Raw genomic sequence first — 12,088 nt, 5'->3', positions numbered from 1 at the left:
ATACAGACATCACTTAGATCTTTGACCCAAGCATGGATGTAATCCAGGAAGTGACAATGCTTTGATTTAGGATGGCTCCATGTGTTTTTGTATTTGTCCTTTTGGAGCAAGAGGGTGTTTGTTATGTTGAGGCCGTGCTGAGCTCACCTAGTTTTTCCCAAAGATTCCACTCCAGGTATCAGAGTTATGACCAACCCTGGCCTCCTATCTATTCTTCTTTTGAAGTGGCAGTGAGGCTTCAGCAAAGTCAAAATAGAACTTTTCCTTCAGAGGATAAGCATTGATCACGGTGGCATATTGGTTATGGTTGAGCTGTCGATGAAGTATCATGAGCTTTCAATTATATATTTTGTTCTTTAATACACCTGTTTTGCTCCTTTATCTTCCCTACAACTCAGTGGGGAGAATTTTCTCCCCGTCGCGGTGAGGGGGGGGTTGTGCGGGGAGGCATGCAGCTAATCGACGGCCCCAATCGGCTGGGCGACGCCATTTTACGTGGGCGGGCCTTAATTGGCAGTCTGGAAGCACTGAGCGCTCCCTGTGCTGGTGGGGGGAGTAGGCTGAGTCGGGGAGTGCGCTCTTTCGCACCTCTGTGCCTCAGGGAGATTAGTTTCACGTATAAAACATTGAATAAAGGGAGAAAAAAATTTTAAGGACATGTCCCCTCGTGTGAAACTATCACATGAACTGGGACATGTCCATTAATGTAAATAAAATTTTTTCCAACACTTTAAAAACATTCATGAAACCTCATCCTGCCCGTGGGTGAGGTTCCATGAGAAATGCGAAGACCGCCTTAAGGTTGGACAGGCAGATCAGGTCAATGATTTAATTGATTGTTAAATGGCCTTAATAGGCCTTTGACAGTTCGGCGGGCACGCAGCCGACTCGGGTGTGCACCTGCCGAACTGAAAATCTGAATGGCGCGCAGTGACGTCGGGGTGCATGCCCGACGTCAGCCTGCGTCATTTTATGCCTCGGTGAACGGGCCCCGCCCCTGCTCGCCGAGCCAAAGATTCTGCCCAATAGAACAAAAACCCTCTTGCCTCAGAAGGACAAATATAAAACCACATAGAATCATTCTAAATCAAAGCATTGGCACTTTTTGGATTACGTCCTTGCTCGGGTCAAAGATTTAAGTGACGTCTGTATTACTTGATGTATGTGGGGGAGTGATGCCTGATAGACAGATCATAAACTTGTTTAACTTGCCTACGACTCTTGAATTTCTTAACTTCCTCTCTGCTTCCTTGTTTTGCTTTTTCACCTCTGCTTGCCGTAATAGTTTAAAATTCCCAAACAGCACTAGTTACTCACCCAGCAAGGTCATTGGTCTCATTTTCTGTGCAGATGAAGGCTGCCCATCCTGTACAAGTCACTTGTGTCCCAGAACTAGTGTTAATGCCCCATAAATTTGAAAGTTTCCCTCCTATATAATTTCTCCAGTCACACATGTGCTCCATTTTCTTACCATTCCAAAATTGGCATATGACATTCACACTAAATCTGAGATTCCTACCCTGAGGTCCCTCACTTCAGTCTTCACCTAATTCCTGTACAGTAAGCCCTTTTACAAGACTTGAATTACGTTCCTTCCAAGGTGATCGGTTCCATTGTAAAGCATAACTTATGTTCATTTCCCTTTTTTATCCAAAATTGTTTGCACCCACTCTGTTATATCCCTTACCTGGTTTTTGGGATCTGGTGTACCATTTAGGATTCTCTCCAAATTCATCTGTCCTATTTATAGGATCACTAATACAATTACTTCTGCATCATTGCACTCTTCCCCCTTCCCCTGCAGGCACTAGCTCCATGGTCTCATGGTGTATTTTATGATTGTCGTCGTCTTCTGAGATGTTGCTGCCATTGCAAGTATTTGCTACAGGTTGTCCATTTGTCAAGTTAACACATTTGGAATTTACACTGCCTCCCATGTCCTCTTTCTAGCACTAGAAGGAAGTCCAAATAGGAAGTCCAAATTGTAACGCAAGTTTCGCAAGTAGGCATACACTAAATCAAATGGTAGATTATTAAATATTCCATTAGTAACATTGGCATTTTGTTCTGTTGGAAGTTTACCATTTTCTTCGGCAGCTTATCAAGGAGCAGGTAACTTTCAGTTGAAATGGAACGAGTGGAAATATCTTGGCTAGTTTACTTTTAGCTAGTTAAGGGCTAAAACTAAGTACTGTATTTTACACTTAAAAATTAGAAAATGTAGGCCCGAAGGAATGTTTTGATACATGCAGTTTAACAGTTCTCCTGCAGAATTATCTTCTCTAATTTCAAAGATTACCCCAAAGCATTCTGCTGCAGTGACATTTGCTTTCTTGGAGACTTAGCTATATGTAATGACAGCTTGCGATGGAGAATGAAAATAATGCGAGATTTACAGCCACAGCCGAGTTCAAGTTCATTTTTCTTTTTAAATGAAATTCCAAGTGAATGTTGTTGATTAATTCTAAATTTATTCTCAGGAGGTGGATGGTGCAGGCAAGGCCATCTTTATTGCTTATCCCTGGTTACTCATGGAAGGTGATGTTGGGCTACCATCTTAAATCAGTGCAGTCCTTGTGAAAGCATTAGGTCGCGAATTCCAAGGTTCTGATCCAGCAACAGTGATGTATGCCCAAGTCAGCGTGGTGTGTACTTGGAGGGTAATTTAGAAATGGTGTGAGTTCCCACGATGTTGCTGCTCTTGTTTTCTTGCTGGTAAAAGCCACAGAGCTGAGAGGTGCTGTCATGATTGCAGTTGTTCCATTCTAGGTTAATTTTTCTGATTGCTAGATGGAGTGCACTCAGCAGCAGCCAGCCTTACCAAAATACAACAATACCACTCACATCAGAGGCACACCATATAAAGGTTAACGCTTATTCTCCATAATCCACCTTCTAAGAGGCTTTAATTAGAGCTATAACAGCTGACTGTTAGACAAGATCCTGTGCCATCTAATGTTTAAAGGTACTGCACAGAACATAGTAAGTTAGATTTCATTAAAATAAGTCAAAACTAGATGTAGTTTCGATTTGCATCATATTATGCTTCTTTTTTTTCTTCCAGTCGCTGGTGCTGATTTCTCGACTTCCTTTTGTGAACCTCTTCCATTCTCTGCTGCAACTGGTTGCACCTGAATACTTTGAGAAACTGGAGCCTTGTCTAGAGGCAGGTTAGAGCATTTCTAGGAATGTTACAATTATGACAAGCAGCAAACTCAGAATACCCACATAAAATTAATGTGTCTGTCCTTCCAGGGACATATTGTTTTATGTTCAAACTTAGCATATAGAAAATTCACATTACCCCATTTAAGTTTCTAAGGGCAAATAACTTGTAGGAATTTAAAAAGACAATAAGATCACTAAGACAGCCTTCTCACTAAAACCTCCAATCCTTTTTCTCTGTAGGAATGCACCTAAATTCCCTCCAAACTAAGTTTTTTTGCAACCAGTCTTCATAATTTAACCCTTTAAGCCCTGGGCTATTCTGAAGAATATGCATTCCACAATCCTTCACCTCTCCAAGGGCGATATATCCTTTTGAATGCACAGTGTCTATATTGAACACCGTACTCCACAAGGAGTCTGGGCAAGGCTCTATACAACTGAAGCATAATTTAGTCACTTTTGTATCCCAGTCCCTTTAAGATAGAGGTCAGTATTCCATTAACCTTCCTGATTATATCTTTTTTGTACTTTTCCATTAGCTGTGCTCATGGACACCCAAATCCTTTGCTCCTCCACAGGTTCTAGTTTCTTGCCATTTAGAAAATATAAATGTTTGTCTTGAATCAAAAGTGCTGATTTCACAATTCTCCACATTGAACCTCATCTGCTATAGTTTTGCCCATTCACATAGTCTGTGTGTCCCTTTGCAACTTCCTGCTTTCATTTACACAATTTATTGTGTTTCCTAAATTGGTTTTATTTGTTAACTTGGAAATCTAACTCTTCTTTTACCCAATTCATTTTTTTATTACGAAAAGCAGATATCCCTGTTCAGGTGCCTGGGAAACACCACTTGTTATATTCCACCAATCAGAGTACATTTCCTTTATGTCCATATTCTGGCTCCTACCTTACAACTATTAACCAATCCATGTCACAAGGTTACCTTCAATTTTATGTGATTTTGTTTTTGCAGAACCTTAACAAATGCCTTTTATAGACAACATCCATAGGTGCTCTACTGTGCTTCATGTTTGTGACCTCATCAGAAAAATTCAGCTAGATTAGTCAGATATAACCTACAGAAATTTACACAGACTTTCCTTGAACAGCTTTGTATTCTTCATTATTTGACTTGTCTCCTACTTTTGGATTATCTGCAATCTTGAAGTTTTTAGTCTACTAAAAATCTCAACTGCATGCATTTCTCATGTACAATACCTCATTTCTTCTTATCAATTTATTGTCACAATTTTATGTCAACTTTGCCATTATAAATTCCCTACATTCACATCTTTAATGGAAGCTGCTGATGTATAATTGTCACGTTGTAATTGCACAATTTAGTCACTGGGTGGAGACATGCTTAGCTTTTGAACATTTTTAGACACTGCCTTTCTGGAAATTTTCAGACACTAGCATGTTTTCTGTTCAAGTATGTTTTAGTTTAAAATTCTAATTTTTCTATTACAATTTAGAGCCACAGAATATTGCCACTCATAAGCTCTTGGCCCACTATGCCTGGGCTGGCTCTTTGGAATAGCTGACCAATTTAGTCCCTCATGCCAGCTTTTTCTCTATAACCCTGCAACTTAGACCTCTTCAAGTACACATCCAGTTACCTTGTGAAAGTTGCTAAGGAATCTGATTCCACCACAGTTTCAGATAGTGTTTTCAAGATTCCCTTATGTGGGGGAAAAAAATCTCTTCATTTCCCTTCTAGTTCTTTTGCCAACTATTTTAAATTTGCAACCTCTGGTTACTGAGCCATTTACCAGAGGGAATACTTTCTCTGTACTTGTTCTATCAAAATCCTGTGGAATTCTAAATATGCCTATTAGGTGTCCCCTTAATCCTCTCTGCTGTTAGGAGAACAATCCCAGTTTCTGCAAACTCTCTATGTAACCGAAATTCCTAATCCCTGGTATAATCCTGGTAAACCATCTCTGTATCCTCTCTAAGGTCTTGACATCATTCCAAGAGTGTAGTGCCCAGAATTGCTTAGTGGAAGCAGCATGTGATGTTCAGAGCAAAGCAATCCTGCAACCAAAAGATCAGATCAAAGCTCTCCATTCCTGTCACATCCAGTTGTGAATGGTGGTGGACAATTAAACAACTAGCAGAGGAGGAGGCTACACAAGTATCCCCCTCCTCAATGATGGGGGAGCCCAGTACATCAGTGTAAAAGATGAGGCTGAAGCAGTGCCACGTGGATGATCCACCTCTGCTTCCTCCTGAGGTCCCCAGCATAACCCCAGCAGATGCCAGTCTTTAGCCAATTTGATTCACTGCAAGTGATATTAAGAAATGGCTGAAGGCACTGGATACAGAAAAGGCAACAACCCCACCGAAGGGGTTGCCCCAGAACAAACTATTCCAGTATATCTACAACGTTGGCATCTGCCTGACAATGTGGAAAATTGCCCAGGTATATCCTGTGCACAAAAATAGACAAATCCAACCAAGCCAGTTACCAATGCACTACTCTACTCTCAAATACCAGAAAAGTAATGGAAGGTGACAGTATAATCTAAATGGTGCTGTTCTGAGTGGGGAGCAAGAACAGAAGGACCCTGGGGGTAGATGTTCACAAATCTTTGAAGATGGCAGTGCAAGATGATAAGGTGGTTAAGAAAGCATATGGGATTCTTGAATTTATAACAATACAATTCAACACAAAAAGCAAGGAAGTCATGCTAAACATAGGAGCAAGAGTAGGCCATTCGGCCCATCGAGCCTGCTCTGCCATTCAAACATCGTCTACCTCAATGCCATTTTTCCCCTACTATCCCCATATCCTTTGATGTCATTAGTATCCAGAAATCTATTGATTTTTGCCTTGAACATGCTTAATGATTGAGCTTCCATCGGCCTCTGGTGTAGAGAATTCCAAAGATTCACCACTCTGTGAAAAAATTATTCCTCATCTCAGCCTTAAATAGCCTACCCTTATCCTGAGATTATGTCCCCTGGTTTTAGACTCATCAGCCAGGGGAAGCATCTTTTCTACATCCACCCTGTCATGCCCTGTAAGAATTTTGTAAGTTTCAATGAGGTCACCCTCATTCTTCAAAACTCTAGGGAATGCAGACTCAGTCTCTCAATCTCTCCTCATAAAACAATCCTACCATACCAGGGATTAATCCAGTGACCTGTACAAATTATCTGGAATACTATGTACAATTTCTTCTGTATTTGTTCATTGGATATGAATGTCACTAGTAAGGCCAGCATTTGTTGGCTATCCTCAATAGCCCTTGAGTAGGTGGTGGTGAGCTGCTTTTTGTACCAATGCAGTCCATGTGGTCTATGTACACCCACAGTGTTGTTAGGAAGGGAGTTCCAGGTTGTTGATCCAATGACAGTGAAGGAGTGGCAATATGGTTTCAAGTTAGGATGTTGTGTGGCTTGGAGGGGAGCTTGCAGTTGGTGGTGTTTTCATGTTGCACTTGTTCTTTTTGGTAGTAGAGATTGCAGGTTTGAAACCTGGTGTCAAAGGAAGCTTGGCGAGTTGCTGCAGTGCATCTTTTAGATGGTACACACTGCTGCCACTGTGTGTCAGTGGTGGAGGGAGTAGATGTTTAAGATGATGGACAGTTGCTGAAGAAGCAAGTTGCTTTGTCCTGGATGGTGTCGAGCTTCTTGAGTGGTGTTGGAGCTGTACTCATCCAGGCAAGCGGAGAATTCTCCATCACACTCCTGATCTGTGCCTTGTAGATGGTTGACAGGCTTTGGGGAGTAAGGAGGTGAGTTGCTCACCTCAGAATTTCCAGTCTCTGAACTGCTCGTGAAGCCACAGTATTTATATGGCTGCCCCAGTTCAGTTTCTGGTCAATGGTAACCCCCCTGAAGATGTTGATGGTGGGGGATTCAGCAATGTTAATGCCATTGAATGTCATGGGGAGATTTTTTCTGATTGGTTCATTGTCATGCTTTAGTTTTCTAATTGTGTTTCACAGAAATACCGAACAAATAAAATAATAAGGAAAAAAATGTACTCCTACTTATCTGCAATTGTAGATGCTTGTTTGAAAGTCCACATAAAATCTGAGAAACAGCAAAATACAAGGCGATAAATCCTAACTTACCCTGTTAGCTAACTAGCTCTTCTTTGCTTGCGTCTACCTCTGTGACCATATCAGCATAGGTGCTGCTTCAGTAGTAATCTGCTGCTTTAGGTCTTGGGGGTTGCTTCTTAGTTCCCAAGTCTTCCTTTCTATCTCTTCTTATTTTTTTCATGGTATCTGGGTGCTGCTGACCAGGCCAGCATTTGTTACGCATTCCAGATTGACTTGCACTGAGTGGCTTGCTAGGCCAGTTCAGAGGGCAGTTAAGAATCAGTTACATTGCTGTCTGCTTGGAGTCACATGCAGGCTAGATCGGGTAAGGATGGCAGATTTCCTTCCCTAAAGGACATTAGCCCTTAAGACCATCCTTGGCCCTTGCATGCCATTCGTTCCACACCCTGATCTCCTACACCTCCACTTGACTTGAGCAATATAGTGGGATACCACATAAAGGACAACAGTTAAAAAATGGTTTGGCTGATAGGGCTTGTGTCTGGTGCTACTATTCTAATACAATTTTGTTTTATAGGGCAGAATTTTACTAGTCAGCGAGCGGGGGTGGGGCCCGCTTGCAGACGCGAAAAATGACGCGTGGTGATGTCGGGGGAACTCCCAATGTCACCGCGCCTGATTTAAATTTTCAGGAAGGCGGGAGCGCAGCGAGATCAGCTGTGCGCCCACCGACCTGTCAGTGGCCAATTGAGGCCATTGATAGGGTCAATTAAATAACTAAAGGAGCCCCGGCAGGAACTAGAAAAAACGTGAAACCTCATCCACGGGCGGGATGAGGTTTCATGTAGGCTTTAAAATACTTTAATAAAGATTTTGTAAAAATTATGGACATGTCCCAACTCACATGAGGGGCCATGTAAGGGAAATTTCATTTTTCTATTTTTGCCTTTTTTACATGTGCAGCCGATCTCCCTGAGGCTGCACTTAGCCTCAGGGAGATGAGTGTGCTCTTTTGTGTATGTGCGTGAAAGAGCGCACTCTTGATTTTGGGATTTACCCCACCCGTACAAGGAGCGCAAAGTGCTTCCGTGCGGACGTCACGCCGGGTTGGCCTTAATTGGCCCGCCCACGTAAAATGGCGGCGCGCCTCCGATTGGGGGTGCCAATCGGAAGCGTGCCCGTAAGCGCCTGCCCATCATCTCTCCCCCTCCACCCCACCAACGGGGGAAAAATTCAGCCCATAGGGCAGAATCTTCTGGCTGGTGTGCAGGTGGTGGAGCCCGCACGCCAGTGCTTAAAATGTCGAGCGCAGACGTCGCGCGAGTGTCCCGTCGTCAGCGCGAGGCATCGCGATATTTCGGTCGGCGGGCGCACTATGCAGCGGGACGCGCGCCTGCCATTAATTAAAGGCCTCGTTAAGGCCCTTAACTTGCCAATCGTCAACGATTTCGAGGGGCCCGTGTGAACTTCGGCTCGGTGCACGGGCCCAACGGTCAGGCGGGTAGGTGATTTTTTTTACAAACCTCATCCAGTGGCGGGATGAGGTTTGATAGCGGTTTTAAAAACGTTTAATAAAGTTTTTATTTATTTCATTAACATGTCCCATCTCGTGTGACATTTTCACATGAGGGGGACATGTTAATGAATTTTTTGTTTTTCTATCTTTTATATTTGCCAGCCTTTCAGCGATCTCCCTGAGGCAGCACTTTGCCTCAGGGAGATGTACGCTCTTTCGTGCGCATGCGCGAAAGAGCGCACTCTGACAGTTGGGTAATCCCCCCCCCACCACACAGGAAGCGCATAGCGATTCCCGTCAGGCGGCCCACTGGGCGGGCCTTAATTGGTCCGCCCACTTAAAATGGCAGCGGGACCCGTTTCGGCGGCTGCGATCGGCTGCCCGCCCGCCGCCGAGCCCGTGGGGCCCACCCGCCCATCAAGGGCAAAATTATGCCCATAGTCTTTTTTTCAAATACTTATCCAATTCCCTTTTTAAAATATGTGATAGCCTGTGCCTTAGTGTGAAATTAGAGGGTATTGTAAACTTTGAGGACAATTGCAGTAGGATATAAACAGTGTGGTGGAATGGGTGGTTAGGGTTAGATGTAGTTTGGACAGAGTGAAGAATTGCAGAATTTGGAATGCAGATATTTATATCTTTAAACATAGAAGTGTAATTAAATAGACATTCTAGATATACATGGAGCATTGAATATAAAAATAAGTAAGTGATCTTAAATTTGTCCATGACATTGGTTAGGCTATTGTTAAAATACTGTGTGTTGTTTTGACTACCACATTATAGGATTAGTGCTGGAACTATGAAATGGGAATGTGACTGGGAATAAAAGGTTAATAGTTATGAAGAAAAGCTCAAAGAATATTGTTGTTTCTCATGTGGACAGGGATGATTGGGGGGTGGGGATGTGGCGGTACTTAATAGAGGTCATAAAATGATGACAGGTTTTGGGTAACTGGGCATTAAATTATCACCAGAAGATTAAAAGTGAATGTTAAAGTAACATTTTCCACAGTGAATAGCACATATTTTTGGTGAAGCAGATATTTTCAATTGTTTTGCTGCTTCACCATTCCTAACTCCTCCTTAAGTACTCAGATTTGTGCCTTCCCGTTTCATTAATTTAAATCCTCCCACATTCTCCAAATGGACATTGATGCTGGTTTTGTTCAGAGAAAGCCCATCTTTTCTGTGGAACTTACTGTCCTCCAGAACCCATGCCAATGCCCTATGAATCTGAAACACTCCTTTCTATACTAACTGGCAAACTACATGTTGATGTTTCTAAATGCTTCTCTCTAACTGGCCTGGTGCATGACCCCAGGAATAATCTGAAGATTACTGCCTTGAGTGGTGTGATTTGCTGCTTTTCAAACTAATGTATAATTCTTCAAATTCCTTTTGCAAGACCTTAATCCTACTCTTTTGTCTGATTGTTCCAATGTCAACCACATCTTCCGATTGCTCAGCTTCTTTCCAAAATATGCATAACCTCACCGTGCTACAACTTACCTGGCATCTTATTTGAAACTTAATTTGGAACTTTTAGGCACAAGTCTAGAAAATGCTAACCATCCCTCTATTAGAATTCCACTACCGCTAGCTTTTTCTCGACATTCACATGTCTTTTTCCCCTCCCTGGGTAAGCACTTGCTTGAACATGTCATGGTGTTGCTTTTGATCAGTTTTCCTGTGTCACACACTTCTTGCCGGCATTCTAAGTATCCAGCATTGTAAACCAAATTGGCCATAATCAAAGGGAGTATGACAGTATGGATATGAAGTTTTCTAAAGGCTGTTTCCAAAAAAGACCTTTTGTTTTTTAGGTAACTTATCTTGTTATCTGTGTTATCTGTGTGGGGAGATTTGAACTTGGATCCCCAGAGCATTACGTTGGGTCTCTGGATTACCGGTCCAGTGACAATACCACTATGCCACCACCTCCCCAAGGCACAAATTGGGAGCATGATAGAATACTCTCCACTTGCCTGGACGAGTGTGGCTCCAACAAGACTCTAAGATTGACACCATCCAGGACAAAGCGGCCTGCTTGATTGGCACTCTTTCACAAACATTCATTCCCTGCACCACCAATGAACAGTGGCAAGTGTGTACTATCTAAAAGATGCATTGCAGACACTTACCAAGGCTCTTTAGGCAGCACCTTCTAGAAGGACAAGGGCAGCAGACACATGGGGCAGAATTCCCCCCCCCCCCCATTAGGGGGGGGAGTTGAAGAGCAGGTGCACGGAGGCGCACCTCCGACCGGCGCCCCCGATTGAGGGCACGCTGCCATTTTATGTGGGCGGGCTAATTAAGGCCCGCACAGCGTGATGTCCGCAGGGAAGCGCTCTGCGTTCCCTGTGTGGGCGGTGGGGGGATTCCTCAGCAGAGAGTGTGCCCCTTCGCGCATGTGCACGAAAGAGCGCACTCATCTCCCTGAGGCAAAGTGCTGCCTCAGGGAGATTGGTCCTACAATAAAAAATATTAAAAATAGAGAAAAAAAAAATCCCCTGACATGTCCCCTCATGTGACACTGTCACATGAGCTAGGACATGTCCATAACTTTTAAAAAGACTTGAAACCTCATCCTGCCTGTGGATGAGGTTTCATGTTTTTTTCTAATGCCCACTTGGGCTCCTGGCCTGCCCACCAACCTTAAGGCTAATTACTGAAATGACTCTGTCAATGGCCTCAATGTCACTGCGTGTCATTTTACCCCCCCCCCCCACCCCTGCTCGCCAGCGGGAAAATCCTGGCCATGGGATCATCACCACCAGCTGGAAGTTCCCCTCCAAGTCACTCACCATCCTGATTTGGAAATATATCGCCAATCCATCATTGTCGCTGGGTCAAAATCCTGGAACTCCCTCCCTAACAGTACTGTGGGTGTACCTAAACCACAGGGACTGCAGCGGTTCAAGAAAGCAGCTCATTGCCAGCTCCTAAAGGGCAGTTAAGGATGGGCAATAAATGCTGGCCTAGCCAGCAACACCCACATCCTGTAAATGAATAAAAAAAGAACCAATATGGAATGCTGGAATTCAACAGTGAGTCACTCAGCATATTTAGTACTGATACCTATCTCATAATTTCATAACTTTTCTCATGCTGACATAGCTGCTGTGTACTTCCAATATTTTCTTTTAAATTTGTGATTTTAGCATTTGCTGTTTTCCCTTTGTATTTTCATATCCATGCTGCCACATTCTTTTTAACACCACACGATTTAATTTTTATCAATAAGCATTCTATGCAACAGCAATGTCACTTTAAGTAGCTTTTGAAAACCCCTTTGTATAATATTGACTCACATGTTATCAATACAGTGTTATTCCTTCAGGAGGTATTAGATTTGTCAGTCTAGAAATTTGTGCTGATTTTA

The 12,088-nt window shown here is 43.1% G+C and overlaps 1 protein-coding gene across 11 annotated transcripts in view; it reads left to right on the top strand.

Annotated features, from left to right (window-relative positions):
• The window catches only part of dennd6b (DENN/MADD domain containing 6B), a 105,896-nt gene that overhangs the window by 31,526 nt on the left and 62,282 nt on the right, over positions 1-12,088 (top strand). For all 11 annotated transcript variants that reach the window (XR_013578107.1, XR_013578106.1, XM_078553173.1 and 8 more), the window contains one exon: positions 3,065-3,170. Coding sequence is in view for 9 of the 11 variants with exons in the window: in XM_078553173.1 (XP_078409299.1) it covers positions 3,065-3,170 (106 nt within the window). In the remaining 2 variants the exon portion in view is untranslated. The remainder of the gene's footprint in view (positions 1-3,064; positions 3,171-12,088) is intronic.

The sequence above is a fragment of the Cetorhinus maximus genome, chromosome 12 (assembly GCF_964194155.1).
Source record: "Cetorhinus maximus chromosome 12, sCetMax3.hap1.1, whole genome shotgun sequence".
NCBI classification, from domain to species: domain Eukaryota; kingdom Metazoa; phylum Chordata; class Chondrichthyes; order Lamniformes; family Cetorhinidae; genus Cetorhinus; species Cetorhinus maximus.
The sequence above is the reverse complement of the archived record's forward strand: the minus strand, read 5'-3'. Positions and strand labels throughout refer to the sequence as shown.